The sequence below is a fragment of the Chiloscyllium plagiosum genome, unplaced genomic scaffold, assembly GCF_037043375.1.
Source record: "Chiloscyllium plagiosum isolate Xiang-an unplaced genomic scaffold, Cpla_swu_hap1 HiC_scaffold_26, whole genome shotgun sequence".
NCBI classification, from domain to species: Eukaryota; Metazoa; Chordata; class Chondrichthyes; order Orectolobiformes; family Hemiscylliidae; genus Chiloscyllium; species Chiloscyllium plagiosum.
This window is the reverse complement of record NW_028270164.1, coordinates 1,728,077-1,741,119: the sequence shown is the minus strand read 5'-3', so window position 1 is coordinate 1,741,119 and position 13,043 is coordinate 1,728,077. Positions and strand designations below refer to the sequence as shown.

General features: G+C 42.4%; 1 protein-coding gene across 8 annotated transcripts in view; it reads right to left on the bottom strand.

Annotated features, from left to right (window-relative positions):
• foxp4 (forkhead box P4) overlaps positions 1-13,043 on the bottom strand; it is a 396,512-nt gene that overhangs the window by 301,139 nt on the left and 82,330 nt on the right. For 4 of the 8 annotated variants that reach the window (XM_087973402.1, XM_087973403.1, XM_043716312.2 and 1 more), the window contains exon 2: positions 10,723-10,906. In XM_087973402.1, the coding sequence (XP_087829528.1) occupies positions 10,723-10,896 (174 nt within the window). In that variant the 5' untranslated portion in view covers positions 10,897-10,906. The remainder of the gene's footprint in view (positions 1-10,722; positions 10,907-13,043) is intronic. The other 4 variants (XM_087973404.1, XM_087973406.1, XM_087973405.1 and 1 more) reach the window with 2 other exon arrangements.

The window sequence follows — 13,043 nt, the reverse complement described above, 5'->3', positions numbered from 1 at the left end:
TTGCTTATTCAACTGTAAATAGTACTTTCAAAGGATCAGCATGGGTATGATAGACAGAATGGCTCCTTTCTTTGCCATAGGTAACTGTGATTGAGCCTGAACAAGGTGGAAAGCTGATACCAGGATCTCCTCCTGAGCCACAAGATAAACAGCACAACCTACACTGGGCTGGCTATAGATTATTGATTATACCTGAACACTGTAACCCTGGGGAAATTTGCAACGTTTGAGAGATTAGAAGATGTTGAGACAAATTTAGACTTGAGTCTGATAGTTTTTGATTTAAGTGGAAATAACAACAGGGACAGATATATGATGGGCTGCTCACTTAGCTACCTCACACTCTCACATTGAGATCTGAACAATCAACAGATTCCCTCATTGTTTTATCGCCTCCCTCATCCCTTTTAGACTTTGGCCTATCTCAGTTCTATATGAATATATGAAATTGATCAAAATAAAATATTTATTAATGTTCACTGGAAGAAAATCAAGAATATGTTATCCCAAAGTATACCTGTCCTGAGAGTGTATGATGGGGACAGTGTAGAGGAAGCTTTACTTTGTATCTAACCTCATGCTGTCCCTGGCCTGGGAGCGTTTGATGGAAGACAGTGTAGAGGGAGCTTTACTCTGTATCTAACCCTGTGCTGTCCCTGTCCTGGGAGTGGTTGATTTGGACAGTGCAAGGTAGCTTTAATTTCAGTTTATAAGAGTACAGTGAGCTTTACTCTGTGACTAACCCTGTCCTGTACGGGTCCTAGTGGCTTTTGGGATGGTATCGAGGGAACTTTTTTTCAGCTTTATTTTCTGGTTACTTTCAGATTAAACAAGTAGAAAGAGCTTTACTCTGTATCGAACCCAGTACCGTCCCTGCCCTGGGAGTGTTTGATGGGGAGAGAATAGAGAGAGCTTTACTTTCAGTTTACTTTCAGTGAAAAGAGTAGACAGATCTTCACTCCGTACCTAACTCCCTGTCCTGAGAATGTTTGATGGGGACAATGTAGAGAAAGCTTTACTCTGTATCTAACCCCATGCTGTAAATCCTCAAACTATTCCATCAAATTTTTCACGTTTTTCCTTTAACAAAACTATGTTGACTCTGTTTGATTACCTTAAACTTTTCAAAATATCCTACAATTTCTTCCTTCATAACACATTTTCTAAGTGACAGATGTTTGGTTATCAGCCTATAATTTCTGGCTTATCTCCTTCCCATCTTTAACAGGGGTGTCAATTCAGTGGATTTCCAATCTGCTGGTTCCCTCCCAGAGTCCAATGAATTTTGGAAAATTTTGTCCAATGTCTCCATTACCTCTGCAGCCATTTCCTGTACAACCCTCCAGTCATGGGGAAGAGTCTGTCAGTCACAGCTTCACTCTGCACCCACTCTGTTCTAATCTTGGAAAAAAAAGTGAAATGTTCCAATTTGCAAAATTAGTTTCTTCATCTTGAAGATCACATAAAATGGAAATTATTATTACGGGGACAGATGATATGAAGCAATATCATAAATATAATTGCCTCATGTACACAGTGCTGTGTACTGTTAAAGGGAATGGCTGTGAAGGGGTTCATGTTGACCTTCCATTGGCTCCACCCATTCTGTTGATTTCACACATGATCTGTGGGTGGAGCTAAAGCCTTCATTCATTGTAAGAGGAATCCATGTACCTACATCAGCTGCTTAGGGTTCTGTAAATGATGCCTGATTAAATATAGTTGGACATATTGCTATCATGCAAGAAACTTTCTTGTTATTTAAGACCAGTCTCTCCTGTAAAGACTTGACAGTGGTGTACCCTCTGCCTCTAATCACTAGTTAGGCTGAGGACAAAGGAGGATTGGTGGTAGTGAACTACCTCAAACAACTCTTACCCAGTACCAACCACTGGGAGAGGCAGCAAGAAAATACCAGAAGGTGCCAGGAGTAGTCACCTGGGAAAATACCACTGTTTTATTGATGGACAGAGATTTCAGATAATGAAACGGGTGCTTGTCCATTCAGAAACTGTGCAGGAAATGGTTGCATAATGAACAAAACAGCTCAAAATTACATCGCCATATAGTAACCAATTAAATGGGAAGGAATCTAAAATGCACCCCAATCTCTAAGCCAGCATTTTTTTTTGCAAAGAAGGGGTTGCTTCCAAGTTTCCACCTCAACTTGTAAATGAATCACTGACCCAGTCTGATTACAAATCCTCAGATGGGCAGAGAAAGAAACCGAGTGGATTGCTACATTGGGGAATGCCTCACTCTGTAGATAAGGCAACTTTTCAATGCACTTGGACTGTAGTCTCAGAGGCGTTGGTGGTTAACTGAAAAACTGATAATGAATCATTCAATTCAGCAAGTTAGTGTCATTGTTTACTGACCTCTTCCTGACTCTGTATTGTAGATGCCTCCTCCTCAAGCTTTCATACTCTGCCTTCAACAATAACAACTTACATTTCTTCACAACTTCAATATACACTCATCTCCCAAGGTGCACATAATGACATCTTTCCCATCGCTTTCTTCTGTTGCCCTGCAAGTTACAGCTGACACCAGAAGTCCAAATGTGGAGCAATTTTATTCCTTTTAAGTTTAAACTCAAAGATCAAACTATGCAGGCATCAGTAGGTGTGCATCTGGAGTATTGCATTATAAAGATCACATCGTTTTATTTATCTTTATTTTGGATTGTGGATCAAGATGGGGAAATGTCTGCTTTAAACCAAGAACTGTGTAAGGAGTTGCTGCACTTTTCAAAAAAAACTTTCTGTGACTCATTGCAAGTTGTGTTTATGCTGGTATCTTGCTCAAAAAATGAACATAGAACAATACAGCATAGGAACAGGCCCTTCGGCCCACCATGTCTGTATTGACCAAGTTGCCATTGTAAACTAATCCCATCTACCCACACATGGTCCATTTCCCTCTCTCTGATCATGTGTCTGACGAAATACCTCTTAAATGTTGTTATTGTATCTGCTTCTACCACTTCCCCTGGCAATATGTCCCAGCCACCCACCACCCTCTGTGTAAAAAAATTGCCTCGTACATCTCCTTTAAACTTCCCCCTCCCACTTTAAACCGATGACCCCTTGTGTTTGATATTTTCATTGAAGAGAAAGATTCCAGTTATCAACCCTACCACTTATAATTTTATATACTTCATATTATCAGGTCCCCCACAGCCTCCAACGCTCGAGTGAAAACAATCCAAGTTTGTCCAACCTCTCCTTATAGCCAATACACTCCAATCCGGGGAACATCCTGGTAAACCACTTCTGCACCCTCTCCAAAACCTCCACACATTTCCCATAGCGTGGTGACTAGAACTGCACACAATATTCCAAATGTGGTCTAAATTACAATATTCCAAATGTGGTCTAAATTATGTTCTGTGCAGTATGGCTTGCCAACTTTCCTACTCAATGCCCTGAGCAATGAAGGCAAGCATTCTTTACCACTTTATACAGTTGTGTTGCCACTTTCAGCAAGCTGTGGTCTTGCACACTAAGATCTCTCCGTACATCAATGTTCCTAATATAGAATCATAGTAATCCTACAGTGCAGATAGAGGCCATTTGATCCATCGAGTCTGCACTGACCCTTCAAAGTGCATCCCACCCTATCCCCATAACCTCACATTTACCATAGTTAACCCATCTAGCTGACATTCTATGGAGCAATTCACATGGCCAATCCACCCAACCGTCACATCTTTGGAGCATGGGAGGAAACTTGAGTATCTTGAAGACTTCGCTTAGATAAGGTTTCAATTTTCTAAGTTCTAGAGAAAAGACTTCTTGCCTCATAACCTAAACCTTGAAGTCCATGTTGCAGAGGTGCCAATGTTGGATGGGGGTGGACAAAGTTAAAAATCACACAACACCAGGTTTACAAGGATGATACCTGGACTTAAAGGACACACAACACCAGGTTATAGTCCAACAGGTTTATTTGGAAGCACTAACTTTTGGAGTGCTGCACCTGCTGAAGAAGCAGTGTTTCGAAAGCTAGTGCTTCCAAATAAACCTGTTGAACTATAACCTGGTGTTGCGAGATCTTTAAGTCCAGGTATCATCCTTGTAAACCTACACTATATTCCCTCCAAGGCCAATATATCCTTCCTAAAGTGTGGTGCTCAGATCTGCTCCAAGTAAAGTCTAACCAGGGCTTTGTATTACTGCAACATAACCTTTGAGTCCTTGTACTCTGATCTTCGAGACATAAAGGCGAGTATTCCATTAGCTTTCTAGACTATTTTCCCCACCTATTCAAGACATTTTAAAAATCTATACACCTGAACCCCCAAGTCTCTTGGGATGTCCAGTGATACCATCTACCATGATTTATTCTTTTTACAGTCCAAAATGGTCCACTGACCTCCATGGTGTCTTTGTAATTTTATGCTATCATCTACAGCCTTTACAATGTCACCCAACTTTGTGTCATCAACAAATTTCGATATATGATTTTCTATGCCATTATCTAAGCTGTTAATAAATAATGTCACATCCCACCAATTTGAGTACCTACCCATTATTCACATTTTCTCTTGCCTGCAATTTTCCAGCCATGTCATTAATTTGCCCCCAGTTCCATTGGCTTCTACCTTTGTTAGCAGTCTCTTATGTGGGAATTTATCAAATGCTTTCTAGAAATCCATATAAAAAACATCCAGAGACATTCCCCTATCATCTTAGTCACCTCTCAAAAAATTGAAGAAAGTTTATCAGGCATGACCTACCTGTCATGAATTCATGCTGGCTATCCCTGGTTAACTGAAAAATTTCAACATTTCAGTTAACCCCATTCTTGATTACAGACATGAACAACTTGCCCACCAGATATTAGGCTAACTGGTCTGTAATTCTTTGGTTTTTGTCTTTCTTAAAAAGTAGAATGACATATTCAATTTTCCATTCCATATAGATGATTGCTGTACCTAGGGAACGTTGAAAGATTATAGCCAGAGAGTCCAAAATAGGGTGGTGCCATTTACTGTATATTTTTCTCTTGCATTTGACCTGTCAAAATGCATCACCTTACACTTGTCTGGATTAAACTCCATCTGCCATTTCTTCATCCAACTTCCTATTGTATACTTTGATAACCTTCCTTACTATCCACAACTCCATCAATTTTTGTGGCATCTGCAAACTTATTGATTAGACTACCTACATTTTCATCCAAATTATTTTTATATTATTAATGACAGAGATCCCAGTAGATCTTTGTGGGAAGCCACTGGTTACAGATCTCTCGTCAGAAAAATACATCTCCACAACTATTCTCACTTCTTTTCTGACCAAGCCAATTTTACATTCAACTTGCCAACTCACCATGGATCCCATGTGACTTAATGTTTTGGACCAGCCTACTTTGAAGGACCTTGCAAAATGCTTTCGTGTTGGAGTGGACCTACCCTTTCCCTAATTATCCTCTTGCTCCTAATATTTGTATAAAATGCCTCAGGATTCTTCTTAATCCTACTTACCTACTTACTTCCAGCCCTTCTAATTCCTTGTTTAAATGTTTTCTTGCTTCCTTCACATTCCTCAAGGCACTTGCCTGATTTCAGCTTCCTAAATCATGCATATACTTCCTTTTTTTTCTGACTAAACTTTCAATATCTCTTGTCATCCAAGGTTCTTGAATGTTTCATCCTTACAGAAACATGCTGGTCCTGCACTCTGATCAAACAGCCTTTAAAAGACTCCCAAATGTCTGATGTGGATTTACCCTCAAATTGCCACCTCCGATCTAATTTCTCCAGTTCTTTCCTAACACTGTTGTAATTAGCCTTCCCTCAATTTAGCACTTTCACCCCAGGACAATCTTATACATAATTATCTTAAAACCAATGGAATTATGGTCACTCTTCCCAAAATGCTCACTTACTGAAGCTTTACTCAACTGGCCAAGCACTTTCCTCAATACAAGGTCTAATATGGCACTTTCCTAGGTGGGCTATCTACATATTGTTTTAAGAAACCCTCCTGGATTCAGCCAACAAATTCTGCCCCATCTAAGCCCCTAGCACTAAGGGAGTCCCTGTCAATATTGGCGAAGTTAAAATCTCCCATTACAAAGCCCTGTTGCTTTTATGTAGAACCATAAAATCCCAACAGTGCAGAAAGAAGTCATTTGGCCCATCAAGCCTGTACTGGCCATCTAAAGGGTATCCCATCCAGAACCACTCTCCCATTCTATCCCCATGACCTAGCATTTCCCATGGCTATCACATATCCCTAGACTCTATAGGGCAACTTTAGCATGGCGATTCCACCTAACCTGCACATCTTTGGACTATAAGAGGAAGCCGGAGCACCCGGAGGAAGCCCACGCAGACACGGGGAGAACGCACATATGCCATGCAGACAGTCATCTAAGGCTGGAATTGAACCCTGGACCCTGACACTGTGAAGCAGCAGTGCTCACCACTGAACCACAGCGACAACCCTCACCCTTCTTTGATCTACTCACATGTCCGTTCCTTTACTTCCCCCTGGCTATTGGGAGGCCTAAAATAAAACCACATCTTGGTGAGTGCACCTTTCTTATTCCTGACCTCTGCCCATACAGCCTCGTTGGATGACCCATCCAAGATGTTCTCTCAAAGAGCAGCTGTGACATTCTCCTTAATCAGTAATGCATTTCCCCCAATCCTTTAACACCCCTTTCTATCCCATCTGAAACATCGAAATCCTGTAAAGTCAAGCTGCTAATTCTGTTCTTCTCTCAACCAAGTTTCTGTAATGTCTACAACACTGTGGTTCCATGTATTAATCTGCCTTACCTTACCTCTTATAGTCCTTTAGGAGAAAGTGAGGACTGCAGATGCTGGAGATCAGAGCTGAAACGCAGCAGGTCAGGCAGCATCCAAGGAACAGGAGAATCGATGTTTCGGGCATAAGCCCTTCTTCAGGACCTGCTGCGCTTTTCCAGCAACACATTTTCAGCTCTTATAGTCCTTGCATTAAAATAAATATACTTCAGACCACAGCTCTGCCTTGCTCATGAACCTGGCCCTGCCTGTTCTTCCTATTAGACTTGTTTGACTGAACCTCTAGCTCCTCCTCAATCACTCCACATGCTGACCCACTGCTGTGGTTTCTGCCCCCCTGCCACAGTAGCTGACACCCTCCCGAGTGAGACTATTAAACCTCCCTGAAAGGATTGTGGTGACCCTCTAGTTTTGGTGCAACCCATCCTTCTTATACAGGTCCCTCCTGCCCTATAAGAGATCCCAATGATTCAGAGATCTGAAGCACACCCTCCCTCACCAGCTCTTTAGCCACACAGTCAATTATTATCTTCCTAATTCTGGCAACGTGAGCACAGGGCACATTAAAGATAATCCAGCAGATTTAACCTATTTTTCTTTGAATTCATTCTTGGAATGTGGGTGTTGCTGGTTGGGCCAGCATTTACTATCCATCCCAAGTTGCATTTCAGAAGGTGGTAATGAACTGCCTTCTTGAACCGCTGTGGTCTATTTGTTGTAGGATGCCATTAGGGAGGGAATTTGAAGATTTTGGCACAGCAACACGGAAGGAATGGCTCTATGACTCTATCATCTTGCTGAAATGCACTTTCCCATCTCCCATCAACACCCACAATCCTGGGACACCCTCCCTCACAGTATTGTGGGTATTCAGGAAGGTACCTCACCATCACCTACTACTGGGCAACTAGAACTGACCAATAAATAGTCCTCCTGCCAGCACTGCCAACATCCCATGGATACACAAATGAAAAACTTAAACTTTGCTACTTCAATCCCATGCACACAAACTCTCATCAATAGATTGGGGCTAACAAGTTTCGCCTCTGAATCAGAAGTCATGGGTTTAAGCTCAACTCTATAGATTCAGGGGTAAAATTGAAGTTATAATCCAAGTACAATACCAAAGGAGTGCTGCAGCATTAGCAATGCTGCCTCTCAGACAAGATGTTAAACCAAGGTTCCCCCTCACCTTTAAGGTGGAAGATTCCATCGGTTTGTTTAAGAAAGTCAGAAAAGTTCTCCAACGGACTATCTCTCAGTCAAGACTGTAAGGTAGATGATAATCATCCCTTTTCTGTTTGTGACATCCAGGCATGTGTAAAACTCTCCCATGTCTGACATTCTAGCCTTTTAAAGGAAATTGGTGCAGTGTCCATGGTGTACACTGAGCTTGTAAAAAGCACAATATTAGTGAAAGTGCACCTTTGTGCACATGACACTCCAGAAGTTCTTCAAAACCAACTGGGTCCATTTGATAAGATAACAGTGTACTCTACAAATACTTGTAACTGGCAGCACCTTCTCTCATTGAATACTAGCAATTGTCTGGGTAGTATACCTTCACACTAAGGAAAGGGTCCACACCTTAAAGAGCTCAACTTCAGCTAATTTCTGATAGCTAGCTGAAGGGACTGTCAAGGATGTTCCTTGCCTGCTCCATGCAGACAGCCCTTCATCCCTTTATCCTTTTCTTCTAACCTGCAAAACAGATTTTAGAATGAAGAAGGCACAGTCCTGATCTGTATGTGGCTGGTTCAGACTCGTTGGACCAGATTTGCAAACACTACTCAGAAGTTTTGCTCCTGGCTTGAGTTCAAGGTAAATAAGAGAGAATGTAGGAGTCAGAGGCTTGCGCTCAGGTGAAATCTAAACTTCAGCAAATTTCATTGGACAAAATCCAAAATTAAGATCAATCAGTCCTAGTTCTGAGGATACAAGATCCTGACAGCAGGAAGGGATAGGTGATGGGTGAAAGAATAAATATTTTCAGACAAAGTGCAGTCAAAATGAAAGGAACCGTCAATATGTGTCATACTGAAGATCATATAATGTCTGTTTTTAGAGACAATGAATTCTCTGTGTTGCCTTTAGCCCATGCAACATCTGATCACCGTGGAGATGTCAGACTGAAGAAAAGGAAGTTCTTGCTTGAACAGAAATGATCAGTGACAAACAAAAACAATACAAAGTTTATATTTACACAATGAAACATCCCAAGGCACTTCACGGGAACAGTCTCAAGTGACATAACATTGAGCTGCGAGATCAGGCGATCAAACGTTGGGTTTAAGAGACATCAGAGTACAATGGGACGTTGTTCAGATGGACCAATGGGCTGAGAAGTGGCAGATGGAGTTTAATTTAGATAAATGTGAGGTGCTGCATTTTGGAAAGACAAATCAGGGCAGAACTTATACACTTAATGGTAAGGTCCTGGGGAGTATTGCTGAACAAAGATTCCTTGGAGTGCAGGTTCATAGTTCCTTGAGAGTGGAATCACAGATAGATAGGATAGTGATGCAGACATTTGGTGTGCTTTCCCTTATTGATCAGAGTATTGAGTATAGGAGTTGGGAGGTCATGTACAGGATATTGATGAGGCAACTTTTGGGATATTGTGTGCAATTCTGGTCTCCCTCCGATTTGAAGAATGTGGTAAAACTTGAAAAGGTTCAGAAAAGATTTACAAGGATGAGGGTTGGAGGGTTTGAGCTGTAGGGAGAGGCTGAATCGGCTGGGGCTGTCTTCCCTGGAGTGTTGGAAGCTGAGGGGTGACCTTAAAGAGGTTTATAAAATCATGAGGGGCATGGGTAGGGTAAATAGACAGGGTCTTTTTCCTGGTGTGGGGGAGTCCAAACCTAGAGGGTGTAGGTTTCAGGAGGGAGGGGAAAGATTTAAAAGGCACCTAAGGGGCAACCTTTTCCACACAGAGGAATGAGCTGCCAGAGGAAGTGGTGGAGGCTGGTATAATTACAACATACAAAAGGCATCTGGATGGATATATGAACAGGAAGGGTTTAGAGGGATATGGGCCAAGTGCTGGCAAATGGGACTAGATTTGTTTAGGATATCTGGTTGGTATGAACTGGTTGGACCAAAGGATCTGTTTCTGTGCTGTACATCATTGTGATTCTCTGAGACATCTTCAAGGAGGAATGTTACATCGAGAGGAGGGACATGATTAAGGAGGGAACAATGGAGCTTGGAGCTCAAGCACCCAAAGGCATGGCAACCAACAGTGAGGTACATATAACTGGGAATGCAGTAGAGGCCAGAATTAGAAAGAGATCTCAGAAATTTGTGTGGAAATTACACAGATAGGGAAACAGAAATAAGGCTCATATCTGTCCTGAAATTCTCGAGCAGCTTCGGTGGCAGAATCCTCTGGGCACTTTTTGACTCATGTACTTCTGAATAACCTTGTTGCAGTGAATTAGAATATTAATCCTAAACCATCAGGTCTCAGCTCAGGTCTGACTGATGGGGTGGATATTGCTCATGTCCTACCAACAATGATTTTGGTCTTTTCAGGAAGTTATGGACCCAATCTCAAAACAAATACCGACTCACACTACATTGTCAACCAATCATAATGACAGAACACCATGGTGAATTCTTCCTGAGCTCATTCCAACTTGGCTAAAAAATTCAGAAATGGGTGATAGAAGAAATATTTCTGTCATGTCTGTACAATTATCTGATTATTCTCAATCTCATAACCCCTAAAGCTGTCCTGCTAAGATGTCTGTCATGGTTCAGAGATGGCTCAGTGTAGGACAATCATCACACAGCGAATGGACAGTTGGATATGGTCTGAACTGGTGCTCAGGCTAAGCCAGGTTTGTTCATCATATCCCCTCTGACCTTTGGAAGACCTGTGTTTCATTGCTTTATGTCTGGTGTACACAGATTAGTGACAAAAACCAGCCAAAACCAACCTGCACCTGCTGCTGTTGAAGGTGTAACAGATCCACAGGACTCACTTCTCCATTTGCATCCCCATTTGAGCCACCTTCTCGCCCTCCACCATCCGACTGGCTGCTTAAACTACTAATTCCATTTTGATTGGCTGATGTGCTTCGTATTGCCTCTGATGCAGATTCCACCATCATGGCTTAAAACCTAAAAGTGGGGGATGATCGAAAAAGAGAAAATGTTATTGGCCTCATCAGAAAGCTCAGCACAAACACAAACATACGGCCTGCTCACTGAATCACAGAATGGTGCAGAAGAGCAGGAGGCCATTCAGGGCATCCTGTCTGTGCTAGCCTTCTGAAAGATTTGTCCAAATAATCCCACACCCCCATTGGCCCACACCCTGTCTAATATTCATTCGCTCTTCTGATAAAACTTTCTGTTGAATCTACTGTCACTGCCCTATAAGGCAGTACATCCTAAACCACAACAACTCGCCAACTTTAAAATGAAATGTTCTTTTCTCTCCTTTAGTTCCTTTCCCAATGACCTTAAACTGGTGCCCGATGATTATTAACTTTTTTTATTTGTTCCTGGGACATTGGAGTTGGCAAGGCCAGCGGTTATTACTCATCCAGTCAAGAGAAACAGCTTCTTCCTCTCCTCACGATCAAAACCTCCATTAATTTGAGCATCTCCATTTAATCTTCTTTTTACTCTCACTGCTTCAAAATCCCAGATTCTCCAGATTCCTCAGACAGCAGAGGGCTCTCTTTGCTGGCTCCATTCCAATAGGTTTCCTTTACACTCTCACTGGGATAGTATGCTTTTAGCTGCATAGACCTGAGGCTGCAGGTTTCATTCCTTAGCTGGGGACATCTGGGGCAGTGGTTGGAGATGGAGTGATGGAACTGGACCACAGAGGTCAAAGCAGGAGACTGAGGCCTGACAATTATTGGATGACTGCAGGATGTGATCTGCAAGAGTGCGGATGGCAGCCGAAGGCAAGGCAAAAGTGAGAGGTGGCATCATCTCTTGGACTGACTCACCCAGGATATGTAGACTGAGGTTAAGAGAATGGATTCCAATAAACTTTATGCTCTTACTGAATTTAAATCTTCAGAAGGAAGCTAGTGCAGTGGCTGCGGTTTAATACTTTGTGCACAATGCGTAAGCACACGTATTTCCCGGGGATCCTAATGCCCTGACCCGAACACCATGTAAACCCACCAGATTAAGCTGCAATCTGAGGTGATCGCTGAACGTCCTGGTGAATCACGAGCCTCAACACTGAGGTCCTGCCCTGCCCCCAAGCTGCTAGCCAATCAGAGGATGCCAGTTTCTGGGTCCTAGAGGTCATTCCTGATGTCCAGAATTTAGGGGCTTAAACAGCAGGATGGGAAATGCTTTTCTCTCAGGGTGTTCATGGGTGGGGGAAATGGGGGGTTGAGGGAGGTCAGACATAATTTTGTGGGGTATGGGCAGATCTGACTTTCAGTGGCCACCCCTTTGCCTCATCACTGCTTCTGATTGGTCCCAGAAATAGGTGCAAATGGAGGAGCCCACCCAACCTGGCAGGCAGCCCAATGAGGAAATCAATAAGTTTTCTGAAATAAAAACAGAAACTGCTGGAGAAACTCAGCAGTCTGGCAGCATTTGTGGAGAGAGAGAAGCAGAGTTAATGTCAAGAGTCCAGAACTTCTTTAGAACTGGCCACTTTTCTTGCCAGGCAGAAAAACAGGTCATTGGGCCATTGGACAATTGAGATCTCAAAAATCCATTAATTGACCACTTAATGACCTTAATTAGTGTCAAATTAGAGGTTTCTCACAAAGTTTCTCATTCAGAATGTATTGCTGAGGTGGTAAAAATGGCGCGAGTATCACTCTGGGGCCAACTCTCCCAATTATTTGCCTTCCTCACCACCATCAGGCAGCAGACCATCACACCCACACTTAAAAAGAGTTCATCAAAAGTTGAATGAAAGCAGTTCTCGCTCCAGTCTTGCTATCACAATCTCCCCATTATAATGACATAAGTCGCAGAGTTGTTATCAATTTTTCTGAATCTTTATGAAGTTCAAACTTTGGCAGCTCCAGTTAAATTTGTGAATGTTTGATCTTCATGCTTGGTCTTTTCCAAATCAGTAACAACAAACCAGCTGGAAGTAAAGTTCAGTTTTCTGACTGCTGACTGGGTATTTCTCACGATCATGCACACTGATCCTGTATTTTCCCAATGAGTGAGTGAGGCCAGTACTATCCCAGGAGTGAGGATTGCCAAGTGAGTCAGTCAGACCACATGCATTGATCCTGGAAGATGTCAGCACAGGGAGACAGGGTGG